This window comes from Diorhabda carinulata, chromosome 3 (genome assembly GCF_026250575.1).
Source record: "Diorhabda carinulata isolate Delta chromosome 3, icDioCari1.1, whole genome shotgun sequence".
In the NCBI taxonomy this organism is placed as follows: Eukaryota; Metazoa; Arthropoda; class Insecta; order Coleoptera; family Chrysomelidae; genus Diorhabda; species Diorhabda carinulata.
The window spans coordinates 20,485,470-20,512,557 of record NC_079462.1 but is presented as its reverse complement, the minus strand read 5'-3'; the positions used below and the strand labels follow the sequence as shown (position 1 = coordinate 20,512,557).

General features: G+C 32.6%; 1 protein-coding gene across 2 annotated transcripts in view; it reads left to right on the top strand.

The window, feature by feature from the left end:
- Positions 1 to 2,115: 2,115 nt before the first annotated feature.
- Positions 2,116 to 27,088, top strand: part of LOC130891422 (beta-alanyl-dopamine/carcinine hydrolase) — a 52,086-nt gene continuing 27,113 nt past the window's right edge. The window contains exon 1 of one of the 2 annotated variants that reach the window (XM_057796167.1): positions 2,116 to 2,256. In XM_057796167.1, the coding sequence (XP_057652150.1) occupies positions 2,161 to 2,256 (96 nt within the window). In that variant the 5' untranslated portion in view covers positions 2,116 to 2,160. Of the gene's footprint in view, positions 2,257 to 5,465; positions 5,741 to 27,088 lie in introns of those variants that run through there. The other variant, XM_057796168.1, reaches the window with a different exon arrangement.

Genomic DNA, 27,088 nt, shown 5'->3' with positions numbered 1-27,088 from the left:
AGAAAGAGGAAAACGACAGAAGTACGATCGAATAATGAGGAAAGCATGTTCATTAAGTGCTATGTTACGTTCCAGCAAGGAATTGGTTTCACACATGATCAAATAAGGAGTGGTATTAGTTGGTGAGGATCCCACACTATCAAATTGGAAGAAATCCGCTCTTGATGCGCGTAATGCGTTTCCACCAACACCCACCACCCTCCAAAGGCTAGATTAGGCTCGTTATAAGTTTTGTTATTTGAAGCAATTTATTCACAATTTATATGCCGCTCATGCAATTTTCTCGTTTCAATAACTTTTTCACAATTTTTAATAACTGCGCCCCTTTTTAATTCCGCAATGAATGGTTGCATATTTTGAGTCCTCCCCTCCAATCCAAACTACATACCAAACCCCATCCACTTCCGTCACCGTCATGATACGGAAGTCTTTCCCAATTATTTCTAAAGTTAAAGCTATTTATTGCGATTTGAAGACTTTTTCCAGAAATTTTATAAGATAGTTATTATGACAACACACATTTTTGGCCCCACCGTAAAACCTAAGTAATTAAGCCGTGTCGCCAAGCTCACAATCGCTTATCTATACGTCGTAGCTATGCTCAATTTTATTGACTAATTTTATCATGAATTATATAATCTTACTTAATTTTCTTCATGAAAGTTTCAATATTAGAATAAGGCAGAAGGAGATTTCGTTATAAAACCGCTATTAGATGCTAACAGTCTTATCATACTAGCGGCTTGCGAGCGGCTGCGGGAAGGAGCGAGCGTGCAACGAATGAGTCCGTAAGACGCCGCGGCTGCGCCGAGAGCACGTCGGAGACGAATACGAAAGCATCGACGAGTTTGGAAGGACCCATTATCAATTAATCGAATGGAAGAGAGCGACTACTTTGTGTTGTTTTGCAAACGAATAAAAAATAATCCATAAAAATTTCGTACTCACCTGCGAATGTCACGACCTACAGTTGATGCATCTGATACAAACTGACTTAAGACATGAAGACACACATTTAAGATTATCAATGACACTTGAAGAAAGACTTGTATTGTATTATACTTCATCAATATTATTAATCGGTTGATTATAACGATGGTTTTACAGTAGCGATTAAATTATTTCACAATAAATGGTAGTAAGTACTAAGATTTGGGAAATTACTATTTAGAAAAAAAATCATTATAAATTGTATCTTCAGCGTTACTATTTCCATCATAAACACTTGGTGAAGAATTAATTGGCTGTAATGAAATATTCCGGGGTGTCTCGGAACTTGTAAAATATCCTGGATAATTTGAAGCATTGCATAGACATATGCTTTTATTTTTTCTAAAATCCCATGATCTCCATTTTATAATCTGGATGAATTGATTTTAAATCTTCAACTAGAGATAACGGAAAGTTGTATTCGGATTCACTTTCACCACTTTTTCTGTCTTTATTCAGCATTTGCATTTACTTTGTAATCACATTATCCTCTTCCCATGCGTTTTTTTAAGTACGATCACTAAATTCTCTGCTTCACTCTGTATCCGAATATCCCAATGATACCATGATGATACGAGTCAGCAACTACGTCCTATCACATTCGTGTCTCGTTACGAACTGAAGTAAGGATTGAAGTACGGATTGATGTTTGTACTCGACAGTACAAAATTACGTTCATGCTGCAATTTGCAGCGATCTCGTTTCGCATCCGCAACGAATCCACTAAGCGTGCGCGACGTGATCGTTGCGCGCTTGCTTCGCTCGCACACCGCTACTATGATAAGCCCTAAATATTCAATATGGGGCACGAATGCCAACTTTCTATTTTCAAAACACCAAGTATCAGATGATTATACTAGATAAACTACTTAACACAAGTTGTTGTGTTTTACAGGGAAAAGTTTATTTTCTATTTGAATTCAATAATATGCATAAGAAAAATTGTCATTCTGTCATCCTCTTGTATAATTGTTGGCAACATATTATCGATTGATTTTAAAAGTGTTTTTCTTTTTATGAAATATTTAATCAATACGAGTATTCCGGACCTGTTAAAAGATAAAATTGTAACGTGGGTAGAAGGGATTATCCAAACAGGATGTATTTATATGGCTTGGAAGAAGACTGATAACGTAAAATTACCGTAACAGTTCTAATTAACTATTTGAAATGGCAAGTTCTAATAATTTAACGAAAAATGTTCGTAGACAAAATATTCCAATCCTATACACGAAGGGTACTTATTATGAAGTTGGATTCAATGTTGTAAGTTTATATCTTACTTTATTATAAAATAATTTAAGTTTCCTACCTGCTATTTCTCATTCCAATCCTTTCTTCTCCATATTTTGCTTAGCGTGTTTATGCGCGTTTCGACAACCAAGTTATCGTCTTCAAAGACCGAAGGTTAAGTGTTTTGAATACATACATTCGAGTTAACTGTTTCTTAGTAAAATCATCCATATTACGAAATATTGACATAGACTCGTGTAAATTTTTCTTTTTCTCACTTTTCTGTTAACTATTTTTGAAAAACAATCTCAGCTGCTTCTATAGAATGTTTTAAAGAGTCATACTTCAGACAAGCAAAACTAGTATCAGCCCCATTTTCTTCTAGGGGGCGCGAAAGTGGGAAAATACCCATATTTTTACCTAAACCATACTCATCATTGCAGCCTTCAGACGGTCTCTGTGTTACAAAAAAATGTGTTGGAAACAAATATATTGCTATGTTGTAACTAATATCATCTTCAATTCTATTGTTCTTATAATATTGTATGAAGGCTTCGCTCATGTGAACGATATTGACTACATTCAAAGAGCATCTAAATATTAGTATATACATTCTGCAAATCTTGCACATAAATTTGTTGCAAGAGATAGAATCTCTTATATCATCAAATAGAAGTGAAGCTGCTAGCAGAATTTTGGAACCATATCTTGCTTTTGTAGTTCTATTGATATATTCAAAATGCTAGAACCGTTGAATTTCTCGAATCTCGATTTTTGACATCCATATATCGAATACCAACGTTATCTCTTTAGAAAAACCTGAAACAATATCGGATCCAGCAAGTTACCAAGGGGGCTCATACCATATCATGTTTTGCAGTACAATTGTAATTTATGTCGTTTTTCATTACATTTTTGAACGAATTTATTAAAGTGATTAATATTGAAAAAATCTTGTGATTTGGATTAAAAAAATACGACGGAGGTGTTTTAAAACCATCCCTCCTTATTAAAATGTTTTGCAAGAACAACATATTGATTAGATGGTAGAACTTTATAATGCACAATTCTTTGAAAATTTTCCCAAGCTTTGCTAATCAATATTAAGCAATAATTTTTCATTTCCAAGAATAATTTACTCCAATCACAGTAATCCGTTTTTTGTGTCGAAGTTTTGTTTTACAATTTTCATATCATTGCCACACATTAATTAACTTCCCAGTTAGCTTGTCTGTTCGTTTCTTTGTTTGTTTATTTAGTTGCAAGCTTTTATTCAAATTCTAAACAACCTATTGACTTGTAGTTTCGCATATTGTCTCGTTTTTGATGACAATACATGATTGAATAAAAAACTTAATTATAATATCGATTATCGAATGAATTTATTACCTTAATTTTTACAATAGAATGCTATAAAACTATAGTATTTGACAAATAGATGCCTCTGCCAGAAACAAAGAAGATTTATAATTTCACTAAAGATGTATTACTAATTTTGATGAGATATTTGTGGATGAAATGGAGCTCGGTATTAATAATTAGATTGAAAAAACCAAAACTGCATTAAGAGAAAATAATCATTCCAAAAAAAATATAAATTCCGTATTCAAATTAAGGATATACAAATACGATAGTTAATAAAGGTGCAAAACAAAACTTATTTATGAAAATGTAAAACACCTTTCCTTAACATATTCACAAGGACAACAACTATAAAAAGTTTTAATAAATATGATATTACTATAAGTCATAAAGGACATAATACGTTATCGAAATATTTCACTACAACAACACCCGAAAACAAAAGAAAATATTATATATCGAGTACCTTGTAGTTATTGTGATACTATTTATATAGGTCAAACATCTCAATATTTAGAAAATAGATTAAAATTTATCAATATAATGAACAAAGTAAAATTCCATTAACAACGCATAAAATATTAAAAAACATACATTAAATTATAAAATTCACTACATATACAAGCAAGAAAGTTATCAATGAGAAAATAACAATTAAAGTGAAATTTATAATTCTACTTGCTACTTATTTATTATTACTTAATATTTTTCTCTTGGGAAATACGTTACCGTCTTCCAAGCCGAGGTATTCGCGGATGCGCCATACTAAATCGACGGCTGCAAAATCCAGCTCGTTTGAGTGCCCGGTCACTTAGGCAACGACGAGGCGGACTCACTCGCCAGACTATGATCGGCGAACTCACCTATAGGCTCTAAATCCATCTTTGGTGTGACTAAAAGTGTTGCTATCGCGTGTCTTAACAGTCTTCTCGCAAGGCGGGCTCGGCAGAGATGGATAGAGATACTCGGCATGAGATAAGCGAAGGCACATATAGATGAACCTTGTGCGTCTCACACCAAACAAACAGGCGAGGAATCCGACTAGTAAGCGTACACTTCTATCTAAAACGTATGTAAAACAATGTAACTATGAACTATTCAATTTTACTGCTATCTTTCACTTTTTTATTGTGGAATCGCGGCGTATGTGACAATAGGTCTAATAGCTGCTTTGTGTATTTAGATAACACACAAATAGATTTTGATGATATCTATCGAACAAAGTTATCATGGTTCGATATCTGTTAGCCTTCCTGAGATAATGGCCACTTCCGGTATCTCCGGAAGTAAATGTTTCCGCATAAAATAGAAATAAATAGATTTCTCGTAATATCAATAGTCTATGTATAGAGTTTCATGATGATCGTCGAGGGGTAGCTTATCATACTTGTGCCCTATGTTTTTTCTACTTTACTTAATAGCGAGTTTCTCAGCTAATTATTAGATACTAATAGTTCCTAAATGACCCAATTCTCTGTATATTTATATACCTATATATTTTTTCAATTTTATCATCATCTGTACCCATGATTTAAATCATTCTTAAAGACAAATCGTCTTTACGTCAAAATTTTTTTGTTTAATTCCAAATAAGCTGTTCTTTTGAAAATTTTCTTACTTATTTTGTTTAATTAATTATGTAAGCACCAAATTACTGCCTAATACCAAATATTCAAGCCAGAACAATTATCAAAAAATTCCTAATCGAATTAAAAATTTGATTTTCATTTATTCTCTTAGAACTCGATACTATTATATTTTATTCTTCGTATTAAAAAAAAAATAATATTAATTCAAGGTGCACATGTCAACTCTTTAAAAAGAAGGGATTTAACACGCACTTTTGTGTTTATCGTAAAAAGTATCAGTAACTTAAGGTCAACCAAATAAATAGTGTACTATCATCAACGTTGTATTCATTTCGTCAATCGGAATGAGTTATCACCAACATCGATTCTATTCTCGTTTTATCAAAACATCTGTATAAAGCTCCCAACATATATAATAATCTAATCAGTTGGTTATGATAGTGCTGTGGTGATTCGGCGGCAGTTTTCTTCTAAAAATAATGCCTGTAACCGCCACAAAATCGAGGTACCAATCTATACCGATACTCTACACGAGAGGGACTTATTACGAAGTAGGGTACGATACTGTAAGTATCTTGTTTATGTATACAAATTTAGAGTTTATGAAAAATTTATTATAGACTTATTATTCGTTAGAAAATAATATAACTAAATATATATTCTTACATAAATCAATTATATATATGGGAAATGTCACATTTGAAAACAAAATTCTTAAATAATCAGTGAGCAAAAACAGATTCTAGATATGAATGTCTTGCAAGAATTTCGTATTTAAATATGTTTTCCTTAGAAACAGTGGCGGATTTATAGATTTTCCGTCTGTAAGCTATTTATCTTTTGCCGTTTCTACTGATCTTTGTAAAATGAAAAATTAAATGTAAAAATAAATTAATTTTAATCATAATATGAGATCGATATTGCAGTATTTTAAAAATTAGGATTGAGTCGATTCTTGATACCGATTCTCGATACTACCGATTCTTGGACATATTGGTATCGAGAATCGATCGCAAAACGTCGATACCGATACCAGTAAATGGAGAGAAAAATTATTTTTTAATCCAGTTTATATAGTTGTCAAAATGTAACAACTGTTTAAACAACAGGCTGCCTCGGTACATTTATTGCGCTGAAAAAGTAGTTCCATATCGTCTTTGATATATTAGGTATAGAGTGTAGAAAAATCCCGCCTTTAAAATAATTTCGATAATGATTTTGATTTTTGATACAATAACCAAAAAACTAAAGAGCTTGACGTAGACCGTGTGTTTCCCTATGTTAAGGATTGGTCCAATTTAATTTCAGAATAAATATTTATTATACCATTGTTTGTTTTTTATTTGCGAAATTGCCTTATTTATCCCTGTATAGGCATAGATATTTTAAAATTGGTTTGTAAGTTGTTTAAATAAATTATGAATATGTTTCTAGTATGAGAATTGAGAATTTCTTTTACAAGTGGCTACTATATATCGATGGTATCGGTTTCGAGAATCGATTTTTTAGGTATCGGTATCGAGAATCGACAAATTTTGATATCGACACATCTCTACTAAAAATTAATGCTCATAATATTATATTTCTGGAAGTCTTTAGCAAATGTTCATGTATTTAATAAAATTGTATTTAATTTTTATGGAAGTGTACTACTCCTTAGTTCCATTTAAATATGTTCAATGTTAGTATTTGATATCCACTTAATAGTATACCAACAACTCGAATGATTGGGCCACTTCTAAACATTCGAATTATTAGCCAACACGGATTTTACTTAACCCTTTCGGCTCCAGCTAACATTTTTATTTGAAGTAAATAAATCCCAGTGATTTTAAGTTTGGACGTACGTTTTCATACTTATATACCAACGAACGTATGCTGTACGTCATAATAATGAATCTACACTGAAAGCTGTAATAACTTATACAAAACAAAATATTTTACTAAAATTTATTATACGTAATTTATTTTACATAAAATTTAAACAAAGTGATTATAACGGTTGAAGCATTTTGGCGTCCACAATGTAGGTCTTTTAGGGCACAAATTACAAAACGTCCCCTAGATTACAACACGGCATAAGTCATTTCTACTAACTTTTCAGGAGACAAAAAAAACTGTCTATTTAAAAAAATCGGTGGAATTTTTCTGTTGTTCCTTAATAAATACTCTAGTTAGCGGTTAAGAAATAATTATTTATAGTTATTTTGACGATTTCCTTTTTTTTAACTATTATTTTATGACTTGAGCTGTGTTTACTTATATTTTATTAGATTTAAGTGATATTGTTTGCAGAAATTTAAGGGAATAAGGTATGAATAGATGATTCACAAAAAAAATTTTTATTAAAAAATATTTCAAAAATAATTAACAATTGTTATAAATTAGGTATCTATAACCTAAATCTTAAGAATCACATTCTTTATCAGTTTTAAAAATAATTTTTCAAATATGGCCGAGGCATTCTCTACCCTCTAACTCACAATTATCTATATAAGTGTGATAAAGCTGTGTCATGTTCGAGAAAATTGGTTCTAAATATTCTCGTGATGTTTTAGCTGTAATGCGACGGCATCTTTGGAAGACCTGCTAAAAACACATTTTTGGTCTTCAATTTTCTCTGGATTTCTGCGATTACTGGTTAAAGTAGGCAAATCGGGAAGCATGGCACAGTCTGTTTTTGTCAGCCAATATCTGACAAACCAATCTTTAATGCCAAGAGTGGCTAAAAACATTTTTTCACAGACTTGGTGACGTTCATTATCAATCGTCAAAACGTAGGTTCAATTATAAATTCTTTGGGATGAATCTGGATTTTTGGTAATTTTCTTTGGTACTTTATTAACGTGAGAAGTTATAAATCATTTTCGCTGCTCCCATTTCATGTTCTTCTATAAATTTTCAAACAAATACTGCCGCTATTATTCGTTTATGTTGTCACATGATCTGAATTTCGATTTCATGCAAAACGCAGAAGTGCACGCTGGTTCCATGAATCTTGCAGGCTTAAATGTCGCATTAGTCTTTGCTTTTATGTCTCTTCTGTATTCTAATAATTTTCACCTTTCATCCGTAATTCTTTATTAAAATTGCGTTTGATCTTTTGTCGCTTTGTTCTGTCGTTTTTTATGATTTAACAAATCACCGTGGTATGGAACATTACTGAGTATGACCATTTTTGAAGAGCACGATAGAGTAGCAGAAACACTGGATTGCGCATACATTACTGCGGGTTTCATAAAAAAATCTCGCTGACTACCTACAATATATCTCTCTCTTTCAGCAAAATCCGCACTAAATTCTGTCGAAAGAACGGAAACGTCTCTTTTGTCAAAATATTTCAAAATAATTACATTCTCTTTTCTTGCAAATACTGACTGGTATCTATTGAGTGGAGAATTTTTGAATACATTTAGAACCCCTCTATCCGATCGTCTCGTACCAGTAAGCAGCGTTTCTCTTTGTAATAGATATTCATCAAGCCGGGTGCTACTGTACAAATTATCTGTATAGAAAGCTATAATCGAGCATTATCAACGTCGTCAGGAAGAAGAAATTTTTGCTGACCTTGTCCAGTATAAATTTCAAAGTTGTACATATATCCATCAGAGGTGCATAGAATACAAATTTTTACTCCGAATCCGAAATGCTTTGACTCTATTTATTGTTGGAAATGCAAGCGATAACTTTAGCAACAACATTCTTATTTGGTTGATAGATATGTTGAAAAATTCTCTAAAAATTGTCTAATACGGCATAATCTATCAGTTGTGTAAAGCTTGTAGAGCATTTGGGACATCAAATCTTGAAAATTTTAATATTGATAAATATCTGTTTCAACTCAGACCTTTCTCCCGAAACCATGGAGTATTAAGATTAAGCGAATACTCCAATACATTGAAATTTGTGGTTTTTCATTAAGACCCATATCCAAAGAATATTTTAATTTCTTTTGTGGTGACATCACGCCATTGTAGACCATGAATTTCAAAATCTCGATGTGGTTGATTTGTAAAATATAATTGAGCTTTCGTTTTCGTACATTACACAATAAAATTGAAAAATTCATCAGGTAAAAAGGCGTCTACACATTTTGTAAATGATGAATGATGAATTTGGACTTGCAATTCCAAGGAATTTTGGCACATTATCAGGTCGATTATCCGCAAATGGGTCGGCAGGTGGATTGTCATCAACAGATGAAGTGTTACTAAGGTCTGTTAAAATTTTATCGTCACTACTAGGAAAATTTTCACTTTCATTATCAGATGTAATATTGTCGAAGAAAAAATCGGAGTCCGAATCACTGTCACTCATGATTAGAGGAGAATTTATTGCAGATATTTCCATAAATAATTTAACGAAGTCTGTACTTCAAATCAAACTTTGAAACTAGAATACTTGCAAATCCGAACTTCAATTATAAATAAAATTAAAAACCATTGCCTTTGCTAGCTAGGCTGAAATCGGCTGCTTATCGGACCAATAAGACAGAGGAGGAGTACAACTATTATACTGGAATATATACAAAGTATACAAATATTAATAGTTGTTGATAAATAGTTTTTCAATGTAAGGAAAAAATCCAAGTTAAAATCATATACATATTTGACAAACGGCGTACATCCTGAAGTGTAGCAAGTGTTAAGGGAAATGGCTCGACGTTTGAATAAGAACATCACATATAGAATAAAAGCATGTTAACACTGTAGGAGAGGATCTTTCCAAACTAGACAAACAGAGTAATTTGAACGTAATTTGTTGTGTCTTTTTGTTGTGTAATTGTTATTTTTTTATTTATAATTTCGTCAGAGTGGAATTTTATACAAATGTCAACAAATTCAAGATCACTAAAATCTGGAAATGGAATTAAGGATCCTATATTAGTAGACGGTGGTGTTCCTTACCTTGAGGTATATCTCAACTCCGTTGCTGGTTGACGATCGTGCCCAGGTATCTTAGAGATGATACTTGATCAATGATCTCTCCATGGAGTCTTAGGGTGACGTTTCTTTGTATTTTTGAGAATACCAATAGTTTGATCTGGTACATACTCATATAAAGGCCGGAATTGCTAACTATATTCTACAATAACGTCCATAAGAGATTGAAGTTCTGGTAGGCTAATGGCCACTACCACGGTATCATCTGCATGACGAGGATTGTTTATAATGTTTCCATTGATTTTTATATCTGCAGTTGTATTCTTCGGTGAATACTGCCTCATAGTAGAGGTTAAACGATAGGGGAGACAATACACATCCTTGTCGCACGCCTCTTCTTATTACTATCTCTTCGATTTTGACTATTGCTGTTTGGTGCCAGAGAAGTCCGGTTATGATCTTGTGCGTAGATCCCGGTTGATTTTAGGATGTTGATCATTTTTTGGTGTGGCACACAGTCAAAAGCTTTTTTACAGTCAATAGAGCATACAAATACATCAGCATTCATGTCTCTACATCTCTGAGAAAATAGTTTCTCGAGTTCCCATTCCGTTTCTAAAGCCAAATTGCGAACGATCAACCAGTCGCTCACACTTTTTATATATACGTGTATGAATGATCCGTAAAAATATCTTCAAGGCGTGTGACATCAAACTAATCATGCGGTATTCGTTACATTGTTCTTCTTTGGCAGAGTGACAAAATTGGATCTTAGCCAGTCTGAGGGTATTTTTCCGACACTGACATTCAGTTGAATATTTTGGTGATAAGATTTAGACCACCCCCGTCTTCCGCAGCTGCAAGATTTCCGCGTACGGTTTCCGTAAATTATACCGCTGATGCTTAAATACTTCAAGATGATTTCAGAGATAACCGACGTAATGTGGCAGCAATTTATTCAGAACTCTACGAGCTGTTGACACAGATGTTCAGGGACACTACCAGATATTTCTACTTCTACTAAATTTGTGCTGAGAGATATGACTTTTTCATGTCCACACATAAATTGATTATTCATTAGGGTCTGATTCTACTTTAAATGTGTGTGGCTTTAAATATGCGCTGATCGAATTTTATTTCTTATTTTTGTGATATCTTTTGAGATGTAATAAAGAGATTTTGAAATATCGATATTTGTTGTCCAGTGTCAATTCACTACACCATAAAAAATGAAGCTCATGAATACGGAGTTTATGAAGTCAAAACGAGCATAAGTGGTCGCCAGCTACTGCAGAGTAGTCGTCTCTCGATTCTACCTCGATCTGAAGATTTTGAGCAGACAATTGAGTACGTTTTTGTAAGCACAATGCTTTTCCTGATATTGGTTTGCAACGTTGTAGTTCATACTTAACTAATCCATTAAATAAATTTATTGACATTCTGCAATGTACAATTATATGTTTGATAAATGTATCGATCGTAATTGAGAATTTTAAATAAAAAGGAGCGAAAAAGTTGCTTCACAGGAAGCATGTTTTAATTTTTTAAATATTTTTATCGTGTTATGGAAACAAATTCAAGTATGTGGCGAGATGTGGTGAGCGAGTCGAACAGACGACAATTTGTTACCAGAGCGACCATAAAAAGCGGCCGCTCTTACACTATACTTTACATTTATGTTTTTGCTCGATTGTTCCCCGAAGACTTGTTCTTCTTCTATTTAATGATGTCATTATCATTTTCTAACCTAGTTAAGGTAAATAACAATAAGTTGTTCACCTTACTGTCGTAAACAAATGTTACGCGATGAGATGCAAACGACAAAACTAAATTGAAAATTTTGAAGAGATCTATTATTTGATGGAATAAAAACACAGGTGGTTGAGTAATTTTGAGCGGTAGTGATAAGAGATAAGAATATTGAATTTGATTTTAAAAATTAAAATAAAAAAAATAGTATTCATCAAAAGTGTATATATTTCTGGGGGCCGACACATATCTCCGTAAACATCTCCCCATCTCATCTCAAATGTGTTCAATGGGATTTAAGCCTGGACTGGGAGTAAGCCAAACAAATTGTTTGATTTTAACCTTGTCAGTACGAGCAGTGGGAAGCCAAGCATTATCATGCATAAAGGTTGCGTCGTCTCCAAGAATAACCATGAATGATACAACATGGTCTTCTAGAACCTCTATCAGGTACTTGTGCGCAGTCAACATCCACTATTCGATAAAGACTAACTCCGTGCGAGCGCTAAAATATATGCCTCCTCATACCATTACTGATCCTCCACCAAATTAAAGTCGCTCGGTAATACACGCTTGAGCATATCTCTCGCTTTGTTGTTGCCACACTCTCACACGTCTATCCGATCCCGGTCGACAGAATCGCGATTTAGATGATTCCGTAGTGGAACCGCCGTGACTGTTTGGTTTTTCAAAGCATTAGAAACGAGAAACCGTCATCTGCTATTGTAACCGACCTATTGCTTTTTCAATAACCTCGTTAACATTTTTTATGAAATCTTGAAACATAACGAAGATTGTCCCTAAAGTACCTGGCCTGACCTACAGATGGTGATAGTTGCTTGAAGAATATCACTGAATCAAAAACAGCACAAGCGTGGGTCCACGACTTCACGCCCAAAACAAAGAATAATAAAACAATGGTTTGAAAAGGGAGAACCGGCTCCAAAGATGCCAAAGATTGTTCCACGTGCAGACAAGGTCATGGCATCGGTTTTTTGGAATGCACGAGGTATAATTTTCATTGACTATATTGAAAAAAGAAAAACTATTATAACAAAATCACCTAAAATGACTGATCTCAGAAAATAATTAGTTTCTGACGATGTTTTAGAATCCATGTCGCTCTTTAATGAATTTTTTTTTTCTATTGTGCTTCACTAAAGTTTTTTCCATATTTTCTTTCAACTACTTTTTTGTAATTCCAATAGAATTACGAAAAGGTTAAAATTGGTAAGAAGAGCTAAATTCAATTAATGTTAGTTGCAATTAACGTTTAGGACTTCTGAAGCTTAGTTTCGAATTACTACCTGCACACCTTTCGTACACGAATGCTAAGTTTTTGAAATATTTTTTAGTATGCCAAAAATGTTCTTCCTAATCTGCGCAATTGTTTTATATTATACCACGTATTTTCCAAATAAACGATATTTCAATAAATCCCATTGAATATTATTGGAAGCTTTTTTTTCCTATAAGAAAGATATAAGTTTAGAATTAGTCAGAGAAGTTAGATCATGTTATTTTTTTCAAGGAACTAGTATATAAATTTATTACAAAAACGGTCTAATGCTTATTTCTAAAAATTTATCGACAGAATGTGACATTGTATTCATTGGTTTTATATTCATGTATTTATTCATTTATAAATTATACATTTATAAACATGCAAAATCGTCCTTCGGAATTAAATCTAGAAGATTAATGCATTCATTTCATTAACCCAGATGCTTTAAATAGATATTTTATACAATTCTTATCTTTTTATATAAAAAAAGCCGTGAGCAGCAGAGCTCCATCACGAAAGTCGAATTTTTCGTCGAATGAAGAATTTAACTAATACACAAACAAATATTTCCATAAAATGAATTTCTTGGAAATGATATCAATTCTCAATCTTATTTCTTTATATGGAAAATTTGCTATTTCTCAATAACTTTTCATTTCACAAGTTAACTCTCTCTCTCGAATGAAAATTCATAATTTCGGTGGTCTCGAACCCTCTTGTTCAATTCCAATTGACAACAAAGAAAAAATTGTCATAATGACAAGAAATTTCGAAAATGGGAAGTAAAAAAAATCACCCTAGCAACGATCATACTCGTATTATTTATTAAATAGGAGGCGGTCCAGTTCAATTACAACGATCAAAATGATTTCGGGCGTTTTGTGCTAGAAGAACTGAAGAAGAAAACTTTGAACTTGAGAAAGACAATTCTTCAACATCACCCCTACTTGCATGCGAATTTCGAACCCTCTAGTTAAACTTTTTCTGGCCAAAAAATAAGAAAATATAACAAAAATGACCATAAAATGGGGAGGGGTGGAGATGGAAAGTTTCGACAGGAAATCATCTCGCAACTAATTGAGCCTACATGTGAAATTTCATTTTTCAGTCGCTTTTCGTTTGACCAAGAGGTGAGCAAAGGTCAAAAACCACTTTTTTGCACTGCGACCCCTCGAAGTATTCATTTGTTTTCAACCAAACTCTAATAACATCAATCCGCCGCCAAAAAAGCCATGTATGCTAATTTTGAACCAAATCAGACTCATAGCAATTGCTCGAGAGACGAAAATAAGAATTGTAGCTTAAACTACAGACATTCGAAAAACCATTATAATCGTGTTCAGGAGGTCTCAAAACATGGGAAAAATGATGTGCCCCCCATTTTTCTTCTAGTCATGCCTACCGTAATAGTCTAATTTTTCCTTGAAAAATTCGACTGATAAGATTATTTTATTCTATTCAGAATTTGATTACAAATTTTAGTTATACGTGGTTTTAAATTTCAACATTCATAAGAAAGTTGAAGAAACAGCTGGAACCAGAAAGCAAACAGATTATTAGTGGATAAAGATGGCAAAATAATCATAGACACTCAAAGCAAATTAGAAAGATGGACAGAATATATACAACAACTTTTTGATGATATCGGAATAGCAAGATCAACATCAGTAACAAGGAATTTGGTGGGTGGATTAGATATAACAATAAAATTAATTAAGCACTCAAAAATATGAAGAATAACAAGGCACCTGGACTTGATGAACTATCGGTAGAACTACTTAAGCTGTTTGAGGAATACCAATTACAAATACTGGAAAATCTTTCTAATACTATTTATAAAACAGTATGTAGCCCATTAGAGTGGCTACATCCATTTCCATAACAATCCACAAGAAAACAACTGCCCGAAAATGCAAAGAATATCGGACTATATCACTAATGAGTTAAGACATTCTTAAAAGAATACTGGAGGAGGGTTTTTGAAGCGGACTTGGTAATCGGGATGCCCTTTTCAATTTTAATGTATTAATCCAACGCTGCCTTGATGTTAACAGAACTTTATTAATTACGAGGAGGCTTTTGATAGAGTCCGACGTAAAGAATTGATACTGAAAGAAAAACAAATAGATTACAGAGACCTCAAAATAATAGAAACACTTATCATAACTAGACAGCCAAGATGAATATAGAGAGAGAACTAACAGAAGAAATGCATATAAAAAGTGAAGTAAGACATGGTTGCATATTAGCACCAATACTTTATAATATATATATTCGGAAGTAATTATCCAGGAAGCACTAGCAGAAGAGGAAGCGGGTATTCGAGTAAATGGAGTCCCAGTTAATAACATAAGATATGCTGACTTCTTTCGATGTAAAAACTTGTATAACCGATTGGAAAAGAAAATGTAACATATATACATATACTCGATCGTTCTGTACAGCGAAATGGAGCAGATACTTTAAACAATGCAATAATGAAAAAACTGGAAACCTTTGAAATGTGCATATTGAGAATATAATGGACTGAATCGCAAAATGGCAAAACATGACTATCATAAAAGCCTGTAAATTAGAGTACTTCGGTCATGTAATGACCTAACCAAACTTCGTTCGAAGAATGCACGATAAGAAGAATAAGAAGAAATGGTTTTAAGGACAATATATCATTCAATCACTCAAGAGCTTTGAAAAATTAGTTACCAGGAAAAATAATTTGATAAACTATCTAGATAATGTAGTTCAATTTTCACTGATACTAAATCATTCGAGTCAAATCTAATTTAAATAAGAGAAATTTGTTTTCTTTGAATAATTACCAAAAAAATTTTGGAGAAGCAAAACCAAATATATCCAGTGAAAAAATGCTGATACCAAGTTAAATTTCTTTTTTTAATTCCCTTTATTTAGTCATCTACGCTAAGGAATTCATCAGCTATTATTATGACTTACAATGACATATATGGTCATAGTAACAGTGTAATATTCTTTATACTTTTACTAATATCTTGTATGATTGTGTAAAGTTAACATTAAACAAATACACTTGTAAAGTTCCATCACCGCCCTTCACCGCTCCGATTAAGTAATTTTTTGGATGTATTTTTAACTGATTTAATTGGGATATCTCGCACTATAACACTATTGGCTACAAATCTGGAAGCGTTGAAAATGACGAGCATCACCTTTTGGAGTCTCTGCAGGATCTCTGTATTGTCGCTGTCTTTCAGAGCTAAATTTCTTATGTCTATATCGGCATATGGATGTAGTAGCACTTCGTTTGCAGTTAATAGTTAGGATTTCCTGCCTATAAGCCAATATATTTGGTCAAATTTTACAACTAAGTGCTACCGCTTGGTAAATAAATAAATCTGCCAAGTTACTCTTTGGTCTAAGTGAAGTCCTAGGTATTTAGCTATGTTGGTTGTCTGCCAAGTTCGGCTTCGTTGATTTTGACATAAGCACATGTTTCCTTTCGAAACAAGGCTGAATATCTTCTGCTTTAATATTGTTGAGGCTAGATGTTCTTCTCTTCCTGTAAGTTGACCTAAGACTGCAGAGCGATCGAAGATCCTGGAACTGTTATATGGTGTAAAAATGGGATTGTTTTTACTAAAAAGCAAGAAATCAAGTGAATTGTTAATGGCGAAGCTCAGAAAAGAGCTAAAAGAGCGAGAATTGGAGACCAAATTGGTTTAGAGATGATTTATGATTGATGGATTTATGATAATGGAATGGAAAAGTAGGAACAATATCTCCAGAAGAAACAGCAAGTATAAGAAGGGATATGAATCCATTACGAGCATTGAAAAAGTATATTAAAAATACTAAACTGTTCGGAAAATTTGTTATCACGAAGGCTATTCTGTGAATCGTAACATCAAGGAAGCATTGTATGGACAAACCGTAATGAGTTTATGCCACTATAGTCTTGTTGTTTGGCAGCAAGGCCGTACAAATCTTCATTTTAGTCATTCTTGAAGATCTTGTTCAGGAAGAGGCGACCGTAGACTTTATGTTTCACTGCGAGCTATTCGAAAATGCAGCTAGACACCTGTTAAGTTCAGTTTCAATAATGAAATTATCCTATCGTAGTTTTGGTGCCTGGCGACGATAAAGCTGTAGAGATCCTCTCTTTAATCACCTGTAAATTCCTGTTTAATTATAAGAAGACGTTACCGTGGTCTATAGATGCAAGCATGCCCGATGCACCTAGGAAGTTCTATTTCGTAAAATGAGGCTAACTTGGACTTGATATTTTTTGACAAGCTCGCTGAAAATGTCCCTTTAAAGATTTTCAGGTCAGGCACATGCAAAAATCCTGATCATTGGTGAAATAAAAGAACTTACGAGAATGTACTGGTGCTCTAGAATATGCGATAACTGCGTAGTGATAGAGGCAGAGGTGAAAAGGTGAAAGAATAATAAGATTTATAATCTTTACTATATTTCCAATTCTCGTAATAGATTAAATGCATATTTAACGGAAAACCAGTGTCTGAATAAACTTTTTTATATTGTGACGTTTGATTATTAATAAATAAAATAAAACGGTATTAAATATTCAAAAAGAATCAGCTTCTAAAAATAAAAGAACGAAATTATCTAAAACTACCAATAGATTCAATCTCATTCAACAACAGGGTCAGTAAACAAGAACAACCAATAATGTTCTATATTTTTGTTAGAAAACAATGTTGCTTAAAATTATTTTTTGTGAATAATTTGCATTGAATATGTATAGACAATATTTAATTTAAATATGCTAATTAGTCGGATGTTATTCAAAAATATTTCATTCAAAATAAATGTTGATTAATTTTTATAAATATAAATTAGTGCTCATTTAGTTAATGATGCTAAAATTGTGAAGTGAGGTCTTCAGTTTGGTTTTGTATATACAGTGCGTCCATTAAGTAATTATTAAATCCATTATTGGCTAAATAAATACATAAGATTGCGAAAAGTACTTGCTGGTAGCAATTCGCTTGGACAAATATTGTGTATAGTGTAGAAAACAATCTCAACTCAGATTATGTACGCGTTACCTAAAGAACCAACCACTGAAAATCTGTCATAATTACCGTTAACATATTAATTATAACAAAAAAACGCTTGAATCGACAGAATAAAATTAAATCATAAAACATCCAAAAAAATTACATACATGAAAAGTTCCATAGATATTGATGAGTTGATTACCTCGACACTTATCTTAGAAGCTGATACTGATTTATGTTTCCACGGAGTAAGAAAACAAAGACCCATTTATCACAGAAACACAAACACTTCTTCAAGACTCCAGAGCGGCATTTTTAAATACTAATAAATCAAAATACACCTTATCAAGTTTACATTCTTTTCACAACTTTGCTTTATTATTTGTTACTTAAACACCTCAAATCCATTTCGAACTGGAAACTCATGAAAATACATATTTTTCACACAGATACTTTTAAGATTGGATATCAAGCCTTTTACATTTGACACCTAAGAAATATCATATGTTTAAAATAATTTTAACTTAAATCCGTTTCTGTACTCTCACTAAATTCATTTAATTTTGTTTTGACCGCTGAAAATATATTTGACAATAAACAATATTAGCATATAAAGAAGCTTTCTCATGCCCGATTGTCAAACATCTTCGGATCGTTATTATTAACATTCTTATTACCAGATATTTTATAATATTAGTTCCAAAAGTTGTTTGTATTGAAAGCATCGAGAAGTAATCATCAGATTTATAATAAACGCATTCAGAAATATGTATAAAAACATTATTTAAATATAAAATACATTCTAGTTATAGTATTTATTAGTCAAAGTGAGAAGATAGAAGTATATACTTAAGGTGTCAAGAAATAGAAGATATTGAAAGTATAGTAGATAATTCTGCAATTAATTAGCCTAAATCACATTTGTGGATGGTTTCAACATTCGTTAGAGTGATTTAACTAATCTGGCAACCAGAATCATAACATATTACCAGTACCTTTCTAATTATATTCCTTATTCGATGACATAATTTATGATAAATAAGAGCATTTAATATCATAATAATATTTCAAATAGTATTTAATAATTTAATTGGTATTTAGACACGTATTTAAAAAAACAAAACAAACATTTGTTCCTCCAAAAATATATTTCGAGTTAGGTGGACATATAACAAAAAAGTACTTCGTTATTTTAAAAATTATATCTATCCACTATTTCTTCTACTTTATTTGTTTAATTTGACATTAAATAAGTTTCTTTGGTATACTTGATACGATTTTATGAAAATTTGATACCAGTATCTGAAGTTTCTGTAAAATATATTAATTACTTATTAACCCATTGTTTGCCTGATATCAAAATTAACTACACTTCGACACAATTCACTTTAACTAGGCGCTAGATTTTAGACAGATTCGGAACAAAACAAACAGTTAAATTGTCTCGCTACATCATTTATTATTATGACGTTTGTCACTCAATTTGATTACTTTTTTTGTAAATAATGAATTGCCATGAAAAACTTGGGGATTGGGAATTTCAAAAAACTGTTTCAATCAGTCCTATCAGTCTTGGATTTTTTTTTCGAATAGTATATTACAATAGAAAAAAAAGCATTTTTTCGGAAATTGTTCTTTTAGCTCATACAATACTTCGTAGACGCTGTATATAATATATATAAACAGATATATAAATTTTAATATTATGTTTACGATATAATCATATTACGACTAAACTATTTTTAATTTCATACTCAAGGTTAATATAAACACCTATTTCGTGTTTTCAATTTCAGCTGCTATGCATTTGTATTAATCGAAATTACGTAAGAGGAATGATGAAACATATTACTGTGAATGAATTTTTTATAGCAGCAATTACTTGTATCTATTTCATCCAGTATGTGTCGAGACGAGCAGTTTCAAGTTTTGTCGTTTTGCTACTTAAACCGCTTTAGCGAGAGCGTGTTTGCCGTGTCTGTCGTGAAACATGAATCATATATAGACTATGCATTAGTTTCAATTTATATTTCGAACTGAAAGTGTTAAAGAAGCTCAAGAAATGCTCAAATCAATCTATTCTGATGTAACTTTGAAGACTGTTTATAATTATAAGCAATTAAGAAGTGAAAATGTGTCGATTAAAGATAAGGAACAATTTTTATGGGTCTGCTGGTTTGTGACGAATTGAAATGTAATTTCATTTCAAACGTCACGAAGCTTTCTATAGTAAATCGTCTATACCTACTGAAAATGAAAAACCACTGGCAGCCCTGTGTGGCCGGAATTTATTTCGACAGTATTTTGTCTTCATGGAATTTTTGTCAGATCATCAGTATTCAAATTTTAACAGAATAAATAAAATAAATAAACAATTGATAATATACAAAACTAGAGAGAAATTCCATCACCAACAGTCTGCCAGCGCCAAAAACGTGTCAGAGCAAGTGCAAGCAAGACAGTAATGTAGAAACCTGCGGACCTAGAGTGAGAGCGCTTATTGGGATCTGTGGACGTAGAAACATCACTTTTGAAAGATTTTTCTGTACTTTTGACGTATATATTCTCTAGGTCATTGTCAAGGATGCGGTGGGAAAATATTAAAACGTGGAATATTCTCGGTATTCTTTTCTTTTAGGAGTGACAATTCGTATAAGTTTTATAGCTGTTACCTGTACACAAGTAACGTTTCAACAAGATTAAGAAAAATCAATTGTATTATAAACCATTTTAAATCTACGTCTAATGAAGTCCACAGATGCCCAATAAGCGCTCTTACTCTAGCTCGCAGATTTCCATATTACTGTCTTACTTGCAACCGCACGTACAAAATACTGTCGAAAGTAATTTCCTAAAATTTTATGACTGATACTTCAACTGAAATAAATCTTATTTCTTCTTCCAGAAGTGACTTTTCATTTTCAGTAGGTACAGAGGATTTACTATAGAAAGGTTCGTGACTTTTGAAATGACCACCTAAAATTAGTCACTGGTTTTTGGTCTACAACGAACTTACGCTGGACTATGAAGTTATTCAAGGCTGTAAAGCTGTGAAAACGCTACATTAAATAGCTTTAAATAGTGTCGAAGTATTTTATCACAGCAAGCTTTCAATAGACAGATTGTAACCGTTAATATAAACAATAATCAAACCATATGCTAAAATAACACTGGTAGCTAATCATTTTTTGCTGGAAAATAAAGCTGAAGCATAGTCTAATAGAATGAACTTATCTATATATGAAGATGGCATGAAAACAGCTGTAAACGTGAGATTTTTTGATTACCACATACAGAACGGTTACGTTTAATAGCATCCCAGGGATCTTAAACTTCATTATCTACATTTTTGCTCAAAAATCCCCTTACACTTACGAGTTCCAAGCTGTAAGCGCTTACTTGGTAAGTTTTTCTCTCCAATTATTACCACCCAGCAACTTTCTAGTTCGTATTCCAATAAAAATATATCCTCTTAACTTGGCGTCATTGTTCTGGGGCAAAATTAGAGGTATTCAAATTCTTCGCTCTCTTCATTCCTAGCCTTCACAAAGCTTTTAATTAGTTCAATTTTAACATAAAGCGAAAGCAGAAGGACCTATTTGGGTCTATAAGAGGTACATACGGTTGAAGTTTGGACCTTACCCATTCATTATTTCATTAATCTTCCGTGAGTCCTACTAAAATTGCGATAACTATTAAATCACCAATGAGTCTTTCAACAAGTGCAATTCCATAGGAGAATGCGTGATATCTAGTTCCTACATTAAAATATCAATATCAGTACATACACATAATGATTTTTCCATATTGTAAAATGTGAGAAACGTGAAATTCCTTTTTCCAAAAAATTGTAACTTTGTTTCTTTGACAAGTAAGTTCAACTCCTTAAGACGGGAACCATTGAAGTTCTGACTGTTACCTTGACAAACCCAAATCACGTACTAATTATTTAACTCTCTTAAAACGATATCTTGCTAAACCAACCACTATGGGTACTGGTAAGTCTGCATTGTGCGCAACAAGTTTTATGGCAGTTTGCAAATTTGGATATTCGATCTTACGCTTTTCTTTTTTGGAATAACTTTCAGTCTTTGTCATATAAAAATAGCAATCAAAATGGTTGGTGGGTTCTCGCCATACCATTCGAACTGCCAGAGGCATATTCCTTCTCTTCCATGTTTGCCTCTTAACCAGTAACGCTGCAACTACACAGCACAAATGGAGAACCCACTGTTTGTCTTGATCTTCGAGTACAATACCAAAATATTTTAAATAAGCCTTTTCCACATTTTCAGAAAATGGTATGTCTTGTGACTTCACCAAACAAAACTTGACATGCAAACATTTTGATCTTCACACAACCATTAACTTAAATTTAAACTAAATAAGAAAACAAATAACCTACTATATAAAATATTTATGTTCATAAATACAATTTGATAACCTTTCAATGTATGTTATATAAGAATAGCAATCATTAAAATGGTTGATAGGTTCTCGCCATCTTCCTATCTGTCTACCTTACATTACTATATTTAGCAGTATTCCTAGTTCTTCCTTTTTCTTCTTCTCATACCGTCATCTTATTGAAGGTTGGCGAACCACGTTTTTAAATGCGTCTCTGTCCCTCGCATCTTCAGGATGCGTCTATAGATATGGCTATATCACAAATGCTTCAAGTTTTTTGATCATATGAGCTTTCAAGGTCCAGGATTTCTCTCCGTACAGCAGTTCTAACCACACAACATTTCATGAATCCTATTCTGACGTGGAGGTTTAGATTTCTGTTTGCAAACATTGAGGAGTACTCGACAAATGCCTTTCAAGCCATTTCAATTCTGATCTTGATTACTTCGTTTGGATCCATTTGAGCGTTTATGACTGAACCAAGATACTTATATTTTTGAACCCATTTCATTTGTTTTCCATTCAATATGAGAATAGGGTTAATACCAATATTTTGTTTTTTACTTATAACTATGAATTTATTTTTTTCAATATTTATAGTGAGACATTTTCACATTATCGGTTGATTCTTCAATAGGATTTGAAGATCTTCTTCCCTCTCAGCCATTATAACAGTATCAACGGCAAGTTTTAAGTTGTTGATTAATGTTCTTCCGATGTTTACCACCTCATGTCTCTCCTCCAGTACCGTCTGAAATACAAACTGAGAATATAGATTAAATAGTTGTGGAAAACGAATGCAGCATTGGCGAACTTACTTTTGAATTTCGATTTCGTCTGTCTCCATGTCCTCAACACGCACTACTGCCGTTTGATTGTAATAGACATTTTTGATTAATCGTATATCGCTTGGATCTAAGTTAATAGTTGTTAAATTCTCTAATAAAAAATCTGCTAAATGGCTACGTTTTGATACAATTCCTATCACTGAAGGGTCTAGGACAAAGCATTTAAAAATATTTTAGAAATTTCAAGGATTCATGGATTCAAAGTTTATTGCTACCTATTTACTAATATAATAATTCACCGTAGGTTTTTATAATAACTCGTATTGTTAAGAATATAAATAAATGTATATATTGTCATTCTCGAGGCTGCTTTTGTTGGATGACATTAATATTTAGCAGTAGTTATTTCGCATTGACGTTTCTTGGTCATATAAAAAAAATTACTTGAACAGTTGAACATGTAAGCATCGTACCATTCGCGTGATGGGTAATGGGACCAATTATACACCAAGATAAAACTATTATTCAACAATAATGAGTATAATTATTATCTCGTAAGCTTCAAGGTGTTTACGTCGAAACTAGAACATATTGTAAAGTAAATAGATCATTATTCTAATTAAATACTCCATTGTTTATAATGATGAATGTGTAAACTACTGAACGTAATATTTTTTAACAGAAATAATTTGCGATGTTTTTACCTAACTTACTTGAATTTAACTACACTGATATAACACTTGCAGCATGAATGCCAAAATATAATTTGTTTAAACAATACTACAGTTGGAGCTTTCTACTTTTCTACGGACAATCTGATTGAAAAAATAAAATTTCATATTCTTTTATAAAATGTCATTTTTTGTCAATCTCATATCTTATTATCTACCTTTCATTCATTTGAATTTTGTCGGAATGGAGAGAAACAATAAACACCTCAGTCGGAATATAAATTAATTCACTGTTTATTATGTAAAATCAATCTTATATACTTGAGTTTTTATAAACTTTTCCTAAGTACAATACAAGTATTTACTATTACTCGATTTTTCGTAATTATAATCATAAAAATATAAAATAATAAATGAAAAAATTACAATCAATCGATATAACAATAAACTTGAAATAAATGCTTTATTGAATGAAGATACCATTAAAATAAAATTTCAATATACAGGAGAAAACCACAATGACTAATAAAATTATAAGTAACATGAATAAGTAATAATTAGTATATTAATCCATAGCAAAAATGAAACCAGTATGCAACATGCCCGAAATTAAATATTATTACAAAAGAAGTCTTTTATAGAGTAAAAGGCACTTTCCAATAAATATGCCCTCAAAATATTGCAGAAAGTGGGAAAAGATGATATTGATTTGATTTCAATTGGTAAATGATTGTGAATTTTTTTGCGTTCTAAAATATTGAGACCTTAACTAATTCTTAACGTGGAGTACGTAGGTAAAAGTCGTGTTCCGCGTTCCTAAGTGGATATCCATGCAACGACCTTTCTAAAATTGGAGAAGCGTGCTAACGAATTAGGCAAACGGATTCAAAGATGAATAAGGAAGAAAGAGTCAGAATTTTTAATCTTTTAAAGTAGTCCCTACAGTGAACCCTACTGTTAAGTCTGTGTAAATATCCAACAGCTTTCTTTTGTAGTTTGAATATTCTCTCAACACATACCCCAAAAGAGGAGGGCATATCTGAGAGATGCGACTCAATAAGGGCGTAATAAACTGTTAAGGAGATTAATAAGTTCAGTTCTTTGGAAACTGATTTCAGCGCAAAACAGGAGAAACTTAATTTTTTGTATAAGGCGGTAATATGTAGCTCCCATCTCAAGGATTTGTCCAAAGATATGGTCCTATGAAGTGCCGTGAGATCAGGATTCCTCTAAGAGAAAATAGTCTCGTCTGCAAAAGTACATATTTTACCACTGGTGTCTGGATAAGCGATGAAACAAGATAAGATCTAGTACTGAACCTTGAGGCACTCCACATTCTATTGGCTTGCAAGAAGACATCGTTGTATCAACCCTTACAAGCTGACATCTGTTAGTAAGGTATCACTTAAGCCATACGAAAGGTGTTCCCCTGAAACCGTAGTACTACAATTTATTAAATAAAATATTATGATTAATACATTGAAAGCCTTAGAAAAATCACAAAAAGTTGTTGCAGAGGAGTGATGGCTGTTTAGGTTAGGTTAGCAAATGAAAAAAACCTCTTTTGACCAATCTTTCTATGATCTTAGATAAGGTGGGAAGGAGTGCAATTGGTGCGATAATTCAATGCTTGATTTTTATCTTCTCCTTTATGCGGAGGTATATTTATAGCTGTCTTAAGGCATTAGGGAAAAGTGTTATTTTGAAATTAAGCATCATGGAATTTTTGGCTACATTCAAAAAGTAATTGTTGAGTTTATCAGGTGAAGTAGAGATTACGCTCGATGAAGAAGGTTTATTTTCTAGATCATTCACAATGGACCATGTTTCTTTAGAGACGAGTCGAGTCTCCTATTAAATAAATATCTTTGGCAGCCTTTATTGTCTCATGATAAATTTTTTTGTATAGTTTCACGTAATTTGTGAAGATGACACTATCCGAGAATTTCCTTAGGTGAGATAAAGATCGCATATTCTTTGCAGATATACGTAAACCTTTAATGGACCATGTGTTTATTTTACTTATTTTCAATACGCCCGAGAGAAAAAAGAGGATGCGAGACTAGTTAGTGTTTTATGAATCTAGAAAATTCGTCCACATCACTAGAGAGCATGTTCCAGTTAGTGGTTTGACAACAGTGCTTGAAGTTTTGAAAACTTTTCTCCGAAAAGATACGGCATAATTTGCGAGAAGCATTTTTAGTATTCGATTTTACCGAAAATTTTGTAATCACTACTTTATGATCGGAGAGACCTGACCGACAGAACAGTCGGTGGATTCTAAATCATACGATATTTGGCAAATAAATAAGTTTAATTTTTTTATTTATAAACGTATTTAGAAAGTGTTGTATACGAGTGCTTACAGATACTTGAAACATTCATCTTGGTCAAAAAATAAAATTAAATCGCGAACATTTTGATGCGATTATTTTCTAAGACTTTCGAAGTGTATTAAACCAAATAACTCGCTTTAACTTTTGGTGATAAAGGACCATCTTAAGCCACCATGTTCCGCTGGTTTTCCGAATTTAATCGTGGTCACCCTTCGTTACAGGATGAATATCATAATGATCGTATCGGCTGCTGTGCCAGAAAACATCGATGCTGTGCTTAAACTGATTATGAAAGATCGTCATGTGCCGTACCGTGAGATTGAGGTATACTTGCGCATTAGTTCCACTCGAATACATTAAAAATTGTCTGTCAAAAAGAGATGTTGGCATTGGACACCACATAACTTGACAATCGTTCAAAACAAAAGTCGTGTCGATTGGTGCAAACAAATGCTGGGAAAATTAAGTCGCGGTGCAAAAAGTCGTGACAGGCGACGAATCGCGGATCTATGCATATGAACCTGAAAATAAACACAATCGACTGTATGGGTCTATCAAGACTAATCAATTCCAACAAAAGTTCTTCCGGCACAAAGAACTTCGAACCAAAATTGTCGCCTGTTTTCTCGGAATAACTGAGCCTGTCACCACCGTTCCATTAGTGCAACGGTCGATTTTGAATCGCAGAACAGTAATCATTTTCCACGACGACAATGCGAGCTCTCACAGATCAGTTCAAATGAAAAACGTTTTTGAATAGTCAAAATATCGAATGATTTCATGTTATTTCCGCAA